Raw genomic sequence first — 12,838 nt, forward strand, 5'->3', positions numbered from 1 at the left:
AAATATATGAAAATATGTAGATGTTTTCATGAATTATTGCTTTCTAAAGGAGAATAAATATGGATCACCCTGATCTAAATTACCATGCAACGAATAAGAGGCCAATTAATTTCATGGAAGAAAGGATGTTGTTTGATTTCATGTGCACCAGTATTTGATCCCAAACGATAAGCAGGGTCTCTGTGGAGCAATCCGTGGATTAACTGCCTGGCTGCAAGGCTAACCTGCCCAGTATATACACAATTAGCCAAGTAGGAATCAACTTCATCAACTTTTATTCTTTTGATGAGAGTACTGGAAAAAGCATTTGGGCCTAGTATGAAAATGGGTTGGTATTTTATGGGGATAGGTAGGCCTTATACCAGGTACAGGTAGACTGTAGACTTAATTTTGGATAGATTTAGTTGGGATAAGTATTCCATCTGTTTGGGATAAATGCAGCTGTAACCAAGTAATCATTGTGATTTTGTTGTTGTATTGTCTGGCATTTGGATATCAAGGGTAAGAAAAGAAAAAGGTAATATTTTGTTGTGATGGATAATTTTGCCATTGCAATTTTCTTTATCCTTAAGCCATTTAATATTAGAATATTTTAGTATTATATTAACCCTGATAAAGCTCTAAATTGATAAAGCATGCAATGACATAATATGATATAATATTACACTATAATATGGTATTACATGGCACGATGATGACTTAATATAATATACCAAGATGTTGAAATTTTAAACTATAATAATATTATAAGGTAATAAAGCTATTAGCAAATACGATGCATTCTCTAAGTAGGAATGAGAGGCATTTTTGGAATAAATGGAATTTAATATGACTTAAACCAACCGATGAATGCCCATAGCAGCCCCCCTTGTTATTGAATTAAACCTTTTAAACCTGGTTTGACTAGATTGCTGGCTGTAGCTAACCTACTGCGCTAAACTCCTGTTTGGCACTTGTTCCTGGATTTAATGGGCATAAACAGGGTTTATCCCCTACCCATCCTTAGCCTTCAGGATTTTATTTGGCAAGTGTCTCTAGAGATTTCTTGATGATGATTCTCCTAACTTATGGCCTAGTGTAATTAAAGCAGTTTATTGTAGAGGTAACCCTACATTAGTTTTCAACCTTGTTTCCTCAAAAAGAGCCTCCTCATTGGTGTGATGAAGTCAGCAGATGTTTTTGTATGGTACTAATGTTCAGTTCATGATGACAAATTGTGTCGCTCTTGGAGAGGTATATGGTTGGGGAACTGTTCACATTTTAGCAGATTTCTAATCTCTTTCAAGTTGCTTGGGACACTAATGCCAAGATGAGATCTCAATGTAGAGTGGTTCATGGTCAGTTAGTCTGGAACCAAAGTTCAGAAGGTTTATCCATGGTAGAGGTACTGCCCGATTGGCTGAGTAGAATATTTGGCAAAACTTCAAGAGCCACACTCTAATGTGTCAAAAGTGGTACTTCCCGATTCACTTTTGTTGGATGATGACTCAGTAGGCAGCAAAAGTGTCTATAACATCCATATGTTTAGAAAAGGAGAGAATTTGAGATTAAATTCCTTCTTGTTTTGACATAGCTCTAAGATATCTATGCTGCCTTGGTGGAGACTTAGGTCCAAAAGTACTCCCTTTAGTTATGAGCCTGGAAGGCTGGGACCTCCAAATGGACATATGATCAGAAGGAACACTTTAAAAATCATCTGATTGTCTTGTCCGATACCGCCAGCTTAGTGCTAAATGGACTCCATTTTGGCAGCTCTGATGCATTGTTTCTTTGTGGTTGTGGAAGAGCATGCAGAACTATTTAAGTTCAAACATTTTACCATCAAAGCATTATATGAATGATAGGACTAACAGCTAAAACTAATAATTGAGTCCTTAGATCTAGGAAATTCACTTTGGCATTATTTGTTCACTAGACATGCGATATAGACATTGCCATTTTTGTGGAATAGTTACAACTTATAAAACTGAGAGGATGAAAGGAAATGAGAAATTTATAATTGGTATAAACATGACTTATTTTTAGCATAAAGTAGCAAACTTCTGTGGGATTCTGAGGAACGAGTTTGTAAACTGGTTTGGAAGCACCTGTCAGATCTGAAGGAACTTTCCGACATGCTAAAACCCTGGTCAGGAACCTCAATTTTCAACTGTTTGTTGGTAACAAATTTGAACACAATTTGGAATCCCTTATTGGATGTATATAGAGTCAAGTATCTGTCTGTCTGTTTGTCGCTGTTGGGTCAGTTTGAAACTGGGGCATCCTACATGCTAACGAAGCCTTAGCAAGGAACCTGATGCTTTGCACATTAACATATGACATTTCGCAACTACATGAGGAAGCTTGAAATCTAATTGTATGTGCTAAATCCTTTTGCGGTGCTAGAGCCAACCCCCTTTTGATGGTCAGAACCTGCCTTGTTGCCTAATTGAAATAGAAGTGTGACAACTAATGCCTTAATGCAAGCTGATAATATAAAATTGGAGATTATATGTTATAAAACAAGTAAAAGAACTGGTTAGGCATGAGCTGTAGACTAAATTTAGAGAATGAATAATTACAAGAGCTGTAGAATAATTTCTTACTGGAATGCTACTAGGGAATGTGAGGTCTTTCTGCAAAATGTTGGCAAATGTCCTTTGCCTATTCTTTCCTCGAAAAGGTGTACGGCCATATAACATCTCATACAACAAAATTCCTGCAGTTTGAAAAAGTAGTCAAGGGTATAATATATCCAATTTGGCTTATTATCAAAAGAATTTAGATCTGGAAAAGTGTATTTGCTCTCACTTATTACAAATATTGAATAGAAGCTTATTAAGACATGGATTAAATAGGTGATTAGAGCTACTTGTAAGGTAGTTCAGTGACTGATGACTTGATGGTTGATAATTGAGGTTTTACATGCATTGGGTAATGGACCACTGGTCCCTATTTGTATATTTAGATGAAAATATACATTTTATTTTGTTGCGAGAAGCATTAGTTACAGGAGAAAATTCACTCAACTAGGTGTACAGAATGTTGCAAGTAAAATATTTCCCATATATATAAGTATCTGCCTCATATATCAGTAATATTATCATCATATACAATTAGCATTTTAGACTAACATATGCAAGACAGTTGCTTGTAGCAATATCTGAATAGATACCTCAACTATTTCTGTTTGCAAGTTGCATAAAGATGCATATGTGTACCTTCAATCATAAAGGCATTCCATAATTATGTTGAGCAGGAAATTTCATTTTCTTCCTTTCTACAATGTATCTAATTTTCTCCAAAACAAAACTAGATGTTTTTTGCTGCATACAACCATTTTGTTGACTAAGATTGTTTTTGGTCTGCTGTTATAGACATTAACATTGGTATTTGAGTAATTATTAGGATTCTGAGGGCCAGTAAAGAACCTTAACAGTTATTAAACTTGCTTATTAAAATGTGGTAGGTGCTTGTTATACGAGCATAGCATAAGTTTATTGCAGGATATCTTAGTAAATATAGATACCATCATATTTGAGCTACACTCTTCCTCAATAGCAAGCCAATTATTATTATTATTATTATTGCACATATGTGATAGAATTCTTATGGCTTTTTGTTCCACTTGGGAATTGAAAATTTTGCTTACCATTTATTTGAGCATCCTATGTTTTTTTGTATCACAAACACTGTTCACTGAGTAATTGAGGTAGGATTGGTAGAGAATTACTGACCATCCATGAGAGTTTGAGAGGAGTTAAAATGATCAAGAATTTGGTCCAAAGTTGATAAAGAAGAGCTTAAAGTGAATATTGGAAAATGTGAAAGTTACCACCCATTTGCAGTTTCTAGTTCCTACAGTTGGCAGATTTGATGAAATCTTTTGTTGTGGAACTGGATACCAACCGCTTGTTGACTTCACCTGATGTTATAATTGCTTTATACATGTAACTTATGGTCACATCAAGGTCTAAGGCCTGGTATTTCCCCGTTCATCCTGGACTGTACAAGCCTGCTCCTCAGTACTTTAACCTTGCACAATCCTTATGATGGTCAACAGGCTATTAGGAAGCAAGAAGCAAGGAGTTGTCGTCATCTTGCCTTTGAAAGGAAATTCTTTTACTGAAGGAACATATATTGTTGCCTATGATAAGTAAGCCCATTCTAGTGGCCCATTTTCCCACAAAATTTAGACTTATTTGACAGCTACATGCTAGACATTAAAATTTCGCATGAGAAAGTTTGATAAGAAAAAGTTGTTTAGTGTTAGCTGTCAAAGAAACATACTTTTGGATGCATACATCTTCAAGCAAAGAGACCTAAGTAATGTATGCTACCATATATTTAAATGCTTACCAAGAGCCCACCAATCTATGGCACTACTATGTCCTGCTCCTGTGATAATCTCCTGAAAGAAAGAGATGTGAGAGGATATAGAGGTTCCTTGAGAATTCTAACATTATCTATTAGCTAATGTAGATGTCTGATTGTGTCTATAACCAGCAGAAGCGTAAAAATTCTAGAGCTCACGGGAAGCACATAGAATTGTAAGGCATGGAATGAATAACAGGATGACATTCCAACATAAGATGTCTACAGGTTTCAATTACATAAATAATCAATAGCAGAATTATGACTTTGATAAAAACTTGAATAAATTGACCTAAAGAATGTAACATTTTCAATAACCTGCTTGTTTTAATTTGTTTCTTAGTTCTTGAAGAAATATTCTGTATAGGGGAAATTGAGGGTTTGTTTTCCTTTCCTCTGTAAGAATCTGGTTCATGGTAACATTGGAATGGCTAGGTATACCATAAGATCAATATTAAGTAAAAGGGATGTTCCAATACCTTTCATGATTAATTGTGGTTGCCTGAACAATGGCTGGTGGATCCGGTTTGGATGCTGTTCGAGAGCGGGTAACAATCATCGAGCAGGTACTCGGTGAAGTCCCAGAGGAGTTGGAACGCCCGCTGATATCCAAATTGGATGAGCTCGAGGAAAGGCTGAGCGCACTTCAATCTCGGTTCGAAGAAGTAAGTGCTGTTCTAGCCTCTCGTGTTAGCATTGCAGAGAGCGAAATGGGAGTGCTCAAGACAGCGTTCTGCAGCCCGGGTGCCATTGCTGCAGAACCATCCCGCTCAATGAAGGTGCTGGAGCCAAAGGCCTTCGAGGGGGAGCACGATGCTAAGGCCATCGAGAATTTTCTATGGGACATGGAGCAGTACTTTGTCGCTGCAAGAGTCCCTGATAAAGAGAAGGTAACTCTTACTAGCATGTATCTAACCAAAGATGCAAAGTTATGGTGGCGCACCAGGTTAGATGATGATGCTAGTGCGGGCAGACCGAAGATCGAGGCTTGGGAGACCCTTAAGAAAGAACTGAAGGATCAGTTCCTACCCTGCAATACTTCATGGTTGGCACGGGAATCCTTGAAAAAGCTGCGACATGTGGGCTCGGTGAGGAGCTATGTCAAAGAATTTAGCTCGTTGATGCTGGACATCCGCAACATGTCGGACGAGGATAGGCTATTTAATTTCCTGTCCGGCTTGCAACCGTGAGCGCAGATGGAACTCCGGAGGCGAGGCGTGAAAGACTTGCCCTCGGCCATGGCTGCAGCGGATGGCTTGGTTGATTTTCGCATCAGTCGGCTTGTAGAGGGTGCAGAAGGGACTAGCAAGCCCAAGTCCAATGGCAGGAAGCCAGTTGCCCAGAAGAAATCCAATGGCCGAGAGGATGGCCAAAGCGTTGGCAAGGCTAGCGCACAAGAGAAAGGTAAAACCACTACTTTCTCTGGTTGTTTCATATGTAGTGGACCGCATAGGGCAAAGGACTGCCCGAAGAAGGAAAGACTCAATGCCGTGGTAGAGGAGGGTGGCCGAGGTGATGAAGCCAGCCCCTCACGCGTCAACCCACTCCAACTCGTCAACGCCATGCGAGCGAAGAGGAGCATACCATCCGGCCTGATGTACATGAAGGTTAGGCTGGGCGGAAAGGAGATGTTGGCCATGACGGACACAGGCGCAATACACAACTTCATGACCGAGCGGACTGCGCATGTGCTCGGACTGAAGGTGACCAAGAGCATCAGCAAGATCAAAGCTGTGAACTCTGTGGCTCGTGATGTTGCTGGGATAGCTGCTGGCGTCCAGGTATCCCTTGGGTCTTGGACTGGTGTCCTCGGTTTCACTATTGTTACATTGGATGATTTTGATATCATCCTGGGTATTGAGTTCTTTGTGCAAGCAAAGGCAGCTTTGCTGCCTCATCTGGGTGGGCTCATGTTGCTGCACGAAGAATACCCTTGCTTCATCTCGAGTGTGGCTAACCCTCCAGCAAGGAATGGAGGAACATCTGGTGCGATATTGTCAGCCTTGCAGGTAAAGCATGGGCTGAGACGAGGTGAAGCTACCTTCCTAGTGGCCTTGGTGGAAAGGAAGGAAGGAGTCATGGCGGAAGTTCCCAATGAAGTGGCTGACCTGCTGCAGAAGTATGCGGACCTCATGCCAGCCGAACTGCCAAAGGAACTTCCACCAAGGAGAACAACTGACCACAAGATTGAGTTGGTGCCGGGGGTGAAGGCACCAGCCCAAGCGCCCTATCGCATGAGTCCCTTGGAGCTGGGGGAGCTGCGTAAGCAAGTGACTGAGCTGCTGGATGCCGGCATGATCCAGCCTTCCAAAGCACCTTATGGAGCTCCGGTGCTGTTTCAAAGGAAGGACAGCTCGCTGCGCATGTGCATGGATTATAGGGCCCTGAACAAGGTTCGCATCTCGGAAGGAGATGAAGGGAAGAGCACCTGTGTAACTCGTTCTGGAGCGGAGTTCCAGACAATGAGACCAGCTGGGAGAAGGAGACTTTCCTCTGGCAATTGAGCAGCAGGTACATGAGTTTTTAGCTTCCCGGCCAACAGGGACGTTGGCTTCATCAAGTGGGGGAGGTTTGTCACAGGGCTGAAGCCTTGGACACGGGCTTGGCACGGGCGCAGGCGGCTCCGTGCCATGCCTTGCTGCGCGGAGGGGGCTCGGCGCAGCATTGTGCGCAGGGAGGGCGCACATCTTCGGGACGGCACACCGAAGGAGCGCGCGACATGGCGATGATGCGCGGCACGGGCGCGCAGGCTAGGCGCACCTTGGCCTGGGTTCGGCCAGAAGGACTCAGCTCTGTCTGCGGGCTTGGCGCAGCATTGTGCGCAAGGAGGGCGCACATCTTCGGGACGGCACACCGAAGAAGCGCGCGACATGGCGATGATGCGCGGCATGGGTGCGCAGGCTAGGCGCACCTTGGCTTGGGTTCGGCCAGAAGGACTTGGCTCTGTCTGCGGGCATGGGCGCAGCACAACTCGGGCATGGGCGTGGCACAGCTCGGGTACAGGCGCGGCACTGCATGGACGCAGGTGCGGCACTGCTTGTGGGCGCAGATGTGATTGCTCGGGCAGGGCACAGCTGCGGCACGGCGCGGGCGACGTGCGCAGGAGACGTGCGCATGCAGAAAGCGGAGTGCGTGCAGAAATAGTAGAGTCCAGCTGCGGCACGGCATGGGCGACGTGCGCAGGAGACGTGCGCGCGCAGAAAGCGGAGGCGTGCACGTGCAAGTCGGAGGTGTGCGCGGTCGGCACGCACGCACGCCAGGCTGCGGTTGCTGGCGGTTCCTTGCAGTTCCAGGGCATGACTGACCGGGACTCACAGTTGGTTGGGCGGTTCGGCCAACTACCCAGCAAAGTGGGCGCGCTACCAGGGAGTGGGCGCGCACTGCCAGAAAAGTGGGTGAGTGGCCCATGGCCAGAGATGCTATATAGGCCTGTCGGCCTAGGCTGTGAGGAGGCAGCCGAGGGAGCCGAGATAGCCATGGAAGGGTGTTTCCATAGGCTGTGAGGAGGCAGCCGAGGGAGCCGAGATAGCCATGGAAGGGTGTTTCCATAGGCTGTGAGAAGGCAGCCGAGATAGGCAGCCGAGAGAGGGAAAATCAACCAAGGAGGGGTGTTTCCATAGGCTGTGAGAGAGCATTCTGTGTAACCTGGGAGGGTTCTGAGTGCTCTGGACACCAAGGAAGGGTGTTTCCATAGGCTGTGAGGAGGCAGCTGAGAGAGGGAAAATCAGCCAAGGAAGGGTGTTTCCATAGGCTGTGATGGGAGAAGGAGCAATAGACGGGATTGTTGGAATTGGTGTGCTAGCTGCTCTAGAAAAGGGGGAACTGACTTGTGAAGCTGTGAGGAAAGCCCGACCCTTTACTAGTCACAGACAGGTTCCTTTCTGCATTGCATTACATCAAATATGAAATCATGTTCAGTGTAACATGTGTCTGTCTCTCATACTAAATCAAGCCTCCATTCGGTTCTGAGAAGATTGAATTTTTGTTATTTTTTATAGTAAAGGTATATCATATATGGGATAGTGGAGCCACAAGCATGCGCAGGTGACTTTCACCCACATGCATGCAAAGTACTGCACAGCTCTCCATTGGATGTATATTGTATAGGCGTTATCTTCAACGTTCAGGTAGATCCACATAATCAGGGAGCTATGCTTTTATTTTTCTTTAGCAATGTAGCATATTGCATTTGTAAATGTTGCTTTCCTTTATACTTTCATAGGTTTGAAATTAATTCTAGATTATGTTTTGACATGTGGGGAGTTAGATTAGAAGCCATAAAAACAAACTAAGGCAGAAGAGCCTTTCTGATGGTCAAGCCTTGCTGCAACTTGGCTACAGACAACACAAAGGTGGAGTTGGTTTCTGGTACAAGTTGAACATCCATAAAAGAGGGAAGATGAAAGAATATTTAGATTAAAGAGGTAATATTTGGACTTTGTATAGGGTGAAGTGGAGTATATATAGCTAACACCAAAGTGATGTTATAGGGTTTCTTGATTGTGTTTTTTAAGAATAAACTAATAAATACGATCTCTTCCTCATAAATATAACTGTTAGTGTATGACGGAGAGCATAGGTAGTATTAAAACAACTAAATAGACCATGAGTTGACAGAAGTTCATACAGGAGCGATATACTCTTCTGTTCCAACGAATGAATTTGATTGTGCACTAGGTTCTGCAACAAAGGTTGGAGGAAGGTGATCTCTGGATTTTCTTCTCCTAGACAGAGATACATGTTTTATCACCTGCAAAATGTTGATTATATTAGAGAACTTTCATGGTTAAGAAATTCAAAACACAGACAGATGTTTGAAAACACTCAAATTGCAGATGTTGCTAGCTCTAGTAATTGATTGTAACTACAATTTATTATATATTGATAACATCGAATTATACTGGTTTGAACTATTTAATATCAATTCCGCATTTGCAACTAGGAAGCCGTTTGGCTCATCACAAGTGGTGGGTGCTTCCTCATGTGTGCAATGATGCAGGTCCTGCAGACCTGATGCATGGTGCACCCCATGTACCGCACGTGCCCGCACACAAACACAGGTGCATCGAGCAAACGGGGTCTTACATCACTATCCATGCATCAGTAGCCATGGATGGCGAGCTAAACCCGTTCCTTACAAGTAATATAACTTGTGTAATTCTAATAAAATGAGTGCACTAGAGGGAGCTTAGTGGCTAAGCAATAAAGACACATCAAGTTGTGTCGTGATGGAGCAAACAGAGTGGTGCCTCAAACCATGGCAAGTACAAATGTGTTGTGTTCTTAGATGCACCCTCAAAGATATTGTAGTTGGACTGCTTGTGCAATAATGGAAAGAATGTTGAATATTCTCTCCCATAGAGAAAGGGTAAATATATCTAAGGCCAATTGATGCCTTCAATAAATCACCTAAATTAACAGAAGCACTCAAGCGAATGGTATGAAATACTTGAACAATAGAGTGCCTATTAAGCATGTGCAGACCCAAGAAAAAAAGAATAATCATAAAACAACTGCCAACGATGCTCTCACTGGCTTTTACAAGTGGATCATCATTCTTTCTCATGTTTGTCCATGGGAAAATATTGTAGCAACCACGAATTCAAGTAGCAGCAGCAGTTTTCTGAGAAATGACAAATAAAATATTTTCAATCGTTGCCACTTATTTTTACCTTAGGTCTCTCACCTATTTTGGAGTTGCAATTCTCTCCACCAACATATAGAAGAAGTTATCAGGGAACATGATGAGATAAAATCAAAAACTCAACTTTCAATGCTTGAAATGACTCCATGAAAAAGGGGATTAGAAGTCACTAGCTCAAGCTACAGTTCTTGCAACCCAGTTAATAAATGATGCAACTTCCAATACATACTCTCCTTACTTACAGACATATTAGTAGGGCTGAAAACGGTTGGGTCGGTTCGGTTTTAAGTGATTTTTTAAAACCGAACCGACATTTTGGTTTAAGAGGTTCCTAAAATCAAATATCTGACTAAATATAATCAGTTTCTTTGGTTTGGTTTTGTATTGGTTCGGTTTGTTCATGTAGTTTTTTCAAGTATTTAAACCGTTTAAACGGTTTTTCGGTTCAAGCAGGTTGGTCGATTTGGTTTCTATTTTTTGTTCCTTTATTATGATTCATAATCAAGTCAGATTTGGGCTAAGTTGGATTGAAATAGGGCCAAATTAACATCTTAGATTCTTAATTCATATAAAGTATATAGTCCAACTTTGAATATACATGTAACATAAGTGTATATATAAATATATGAAGCATGTAATATTGGTGTATATATAAATATATAAAATGATGGCATTTTAATTTGGATTTGTCGGTTCAGTTCCAGCAGATCACATAAATCAATAAACCAATAACAAAACTGAAATATCAGTTTTTCTATTTTATTCAACCGAATCGAACCAGTTAAACTGCCAAACCACCATATTTGGTTCGGTTTGGATCGGGTTGGACGGTTTAGGTAGTTTAATCGGAGTCAGAGAGCTATCTTCCTATTTTCAATTTCATTAAACGTCTACTATGACAATGATAAAGTTTTCAAAATCAAAGTTGAATTTTAGGCTACAATTGATTCCCTCACTCTCCTCTCTACCTCACTTCCTATAATTTGTTTTCACTTCACATAATAGTCTTTTTTGAGTTGAGTGAAGGGCTTTTCCTCCACAGTGGTCATTACTAATCATTGGTTGATCATGACTGCAGACACACATACATACATAGAGACATGTAAAGTATTAATAAAAGAACCAAGACTAGTATATGCACTACAATGAATACCCTAAACCCCTAGAAGTCAAAATGAACACCTTGTTGAAGATGGTGGCTATCATGAATCTAGAGGAAGGCACCACCTTTATTAGCAATAGATCTTGCAAAATTTTGTTGAATGCACTATCTTAATTAACAATGGATCTTGCAAAATTTTCCAACAAAATTTTTTCAACAAAGTATTCTATCTATCTATATATCTGCCAATGTGAATGAAGGAATTATTTATCTTCTATCTTTTGCCTTTCTCTGTTCTACCGCTCACTGTAAAATCATTATAAAACGGATCCAAAAAGGTGATATAATATAAATACAGAGACATTTTCTGCAACAAAAAATGAAATAACAAATTGAAAAAACTACCTATCAATCCTCTCTCTCATTGTGAATGAAGGAATGTATTATTTTCTATCTTTTTACCTTTCTCAATTGCACTGCTAACAATAAAATCATTATAAAGCTGATCGAAAGATAATGCAATAGTCTTAATACAGAATCACTTTATGAAAAATATAAAATAATCATTTGAAAAATCAGTTTAGAAGTTCGTTAAATAAATCAGTTTAGAATGTTGAATGGCCAGAGACAATAGTAGACCTTCCAGTCAAGAGCCATTAATAAGAAAATTATCATTTGACAGTATAAGAAATTCTTCAAACAAAAGAAACATAGGATACATGTAAGGAACTAACTATTTTTCAAATGGAATAGGAAAAGATACCTGAGGTTTACAAGATGTCAAAAATGACAGATCAAAGTCGGTCAATACCACATGCCCATCCTTTTGGAGTAATATATTCTCAGGCTTTAGATCACGATATATAATTCCTACATAATAAAGATATGAAAATATAATTACTTTTTGTGTATCTTCTGCGCATTTTAACAATTTAAATGCTTCTGCAACTCATCTGCTGATGATTCAGAATACCAGGGAAAAAGTTTCAGTGGTTAATCCTCTTGCTAAATTCCATTTTTTATTGGAAACATATGTATAAATGTTAATGAAGACAAGCATATAAAGAAATCCAAGTATTCATCCAGTAAGTTTTCTTAACTTTTGGTGGAAAATGAAACTTCTATAATTGTGATGAATAGCATCATAGATAAGACATGATTCTATCCTGTGCATTCAGAATGAAAAGAAAGGATAAGACTGAGCATGATTATGTCAGCCCATGTAGAAGCATTAAGTTTCGATTCACCTTGCTTCTGCCATAGGAGAGTTAGTTAACATATCATTCTCCAGGATTGGAAGTCCATATAATCTGCTGTCTCTAAAAGCATGTGATTTGTAAAAGGCAATGGGATTTGTGTAACAAAGAAACCATAACCATGAGTCTTGTCCCTTTAGTTTGAGGTCAACTTGGTAAATCTATCTGTACAAACGAGCTAAGTGAAGATGGAAGTCATGTAATTAAACTTAACCAAAAAAACCTTCTTTATTTATATGGGGTTGGCATAACTTATCAAGGTATGATCCACTATATCATTTGATGACCAGCTCTGCACTTAGTGTCAATCCTTGATGCATTAATTACCACATTCCTGTCTGAGGAAGCTTTAGACAAGAAGGTTCCTACCATAGAACCTAGATGGCCAATTGATGAATGGCTCATGCAATTTGCAGGGGCAGGAGATCTAGGCTTTTATCCTATAGTTGACAAGAGTGTGCATTCTATGGCTGCAAAGCCGAT

At 40.8% G+C, this 12,838-nt stretch overlaps 2 protein-coding genes across 14 annotated transcripts in view; one reads left to right on the forward strand and one right to left on the reverse strand.

Annotated features, from left to right (window-relative positions):
- The window catches only part of LOC105049506 (uncharacterized), a 36,087-nt gene that overhangs the window by 14,957 nt on the left and 8,292 nt on the right, over positions 1-12,838 (forward strand). The window contains exon 2 of one of the 3 annotated variants that reach the window (XM_073262225.1): positions 12,772-12,794. The exons of the other annotated variants lie outside the window; for them this stretch is intronic. The gene's annotated coding sequence lies outside the window, so the exon portion shown is untranslated. Of the gene's footprint in view, positions 1-12,771; positions 12,795-12,838 lie in introns of those variants that run through there. 3 annotated transcript variants of the gene reach the window in all.
- The window catches only part of LOC105049508 (phototropin-2), a 44,528-nt gene that overhangs the window by 8,180 nt on the left and 23,510 nt on the right, over positions 1-12,838 (reverse strand). For 8 of the 11 annotated variants that reach the window (XR_012143477.1, XR_012143476.1, XM_073262221.1 and 5 more), the window contains 5 exons: positions 11,863-11,969; positions 8,981-9,103; positions 4,339-4,390; positions 2,586-2,698; positions 84-224 (listed from right to left, as the gene is read on the reverse strand). Coding sequence is in view for 9 of the 11 variants with exons in the window: in XM_073262221.1 (XP_073118322.1) it covers positions 84-224; positions 2,586-2,698; positions 4,339-4,390; positions 8,981-9,103; positions 11,863-11,969 (536 nt within the window). In the remaining 2 variants the exon portion in view is untranslated. The remainder of the gene's footprint in view (positions 1-83; positions 225-2,585; positions 2,699-4,338; positions 4,391-8,980; positions 9,104-11,862; positions 11,970-12,838) is intronic. The other 3 variants (XM_073262220.1, XM_073262219.1, XM_073262218.1) reach the window with 1 other exon arrangement.

The sequence above is a fragment of the Elaeis guineensis genome, chromosome 8, assembly GCF_000442705.2.
Source record: "Elaeis guineensis isolate ETL-2024a chromosome 8, EG11, whole genome shotgun sequence".
Taxonomy (NCBI): Eukaryota; Viridiplantae; Streptophyta; class Magnoliopsida; order Arecales; family Arecaceae; genus Elaeis; species Elaeis guineensis.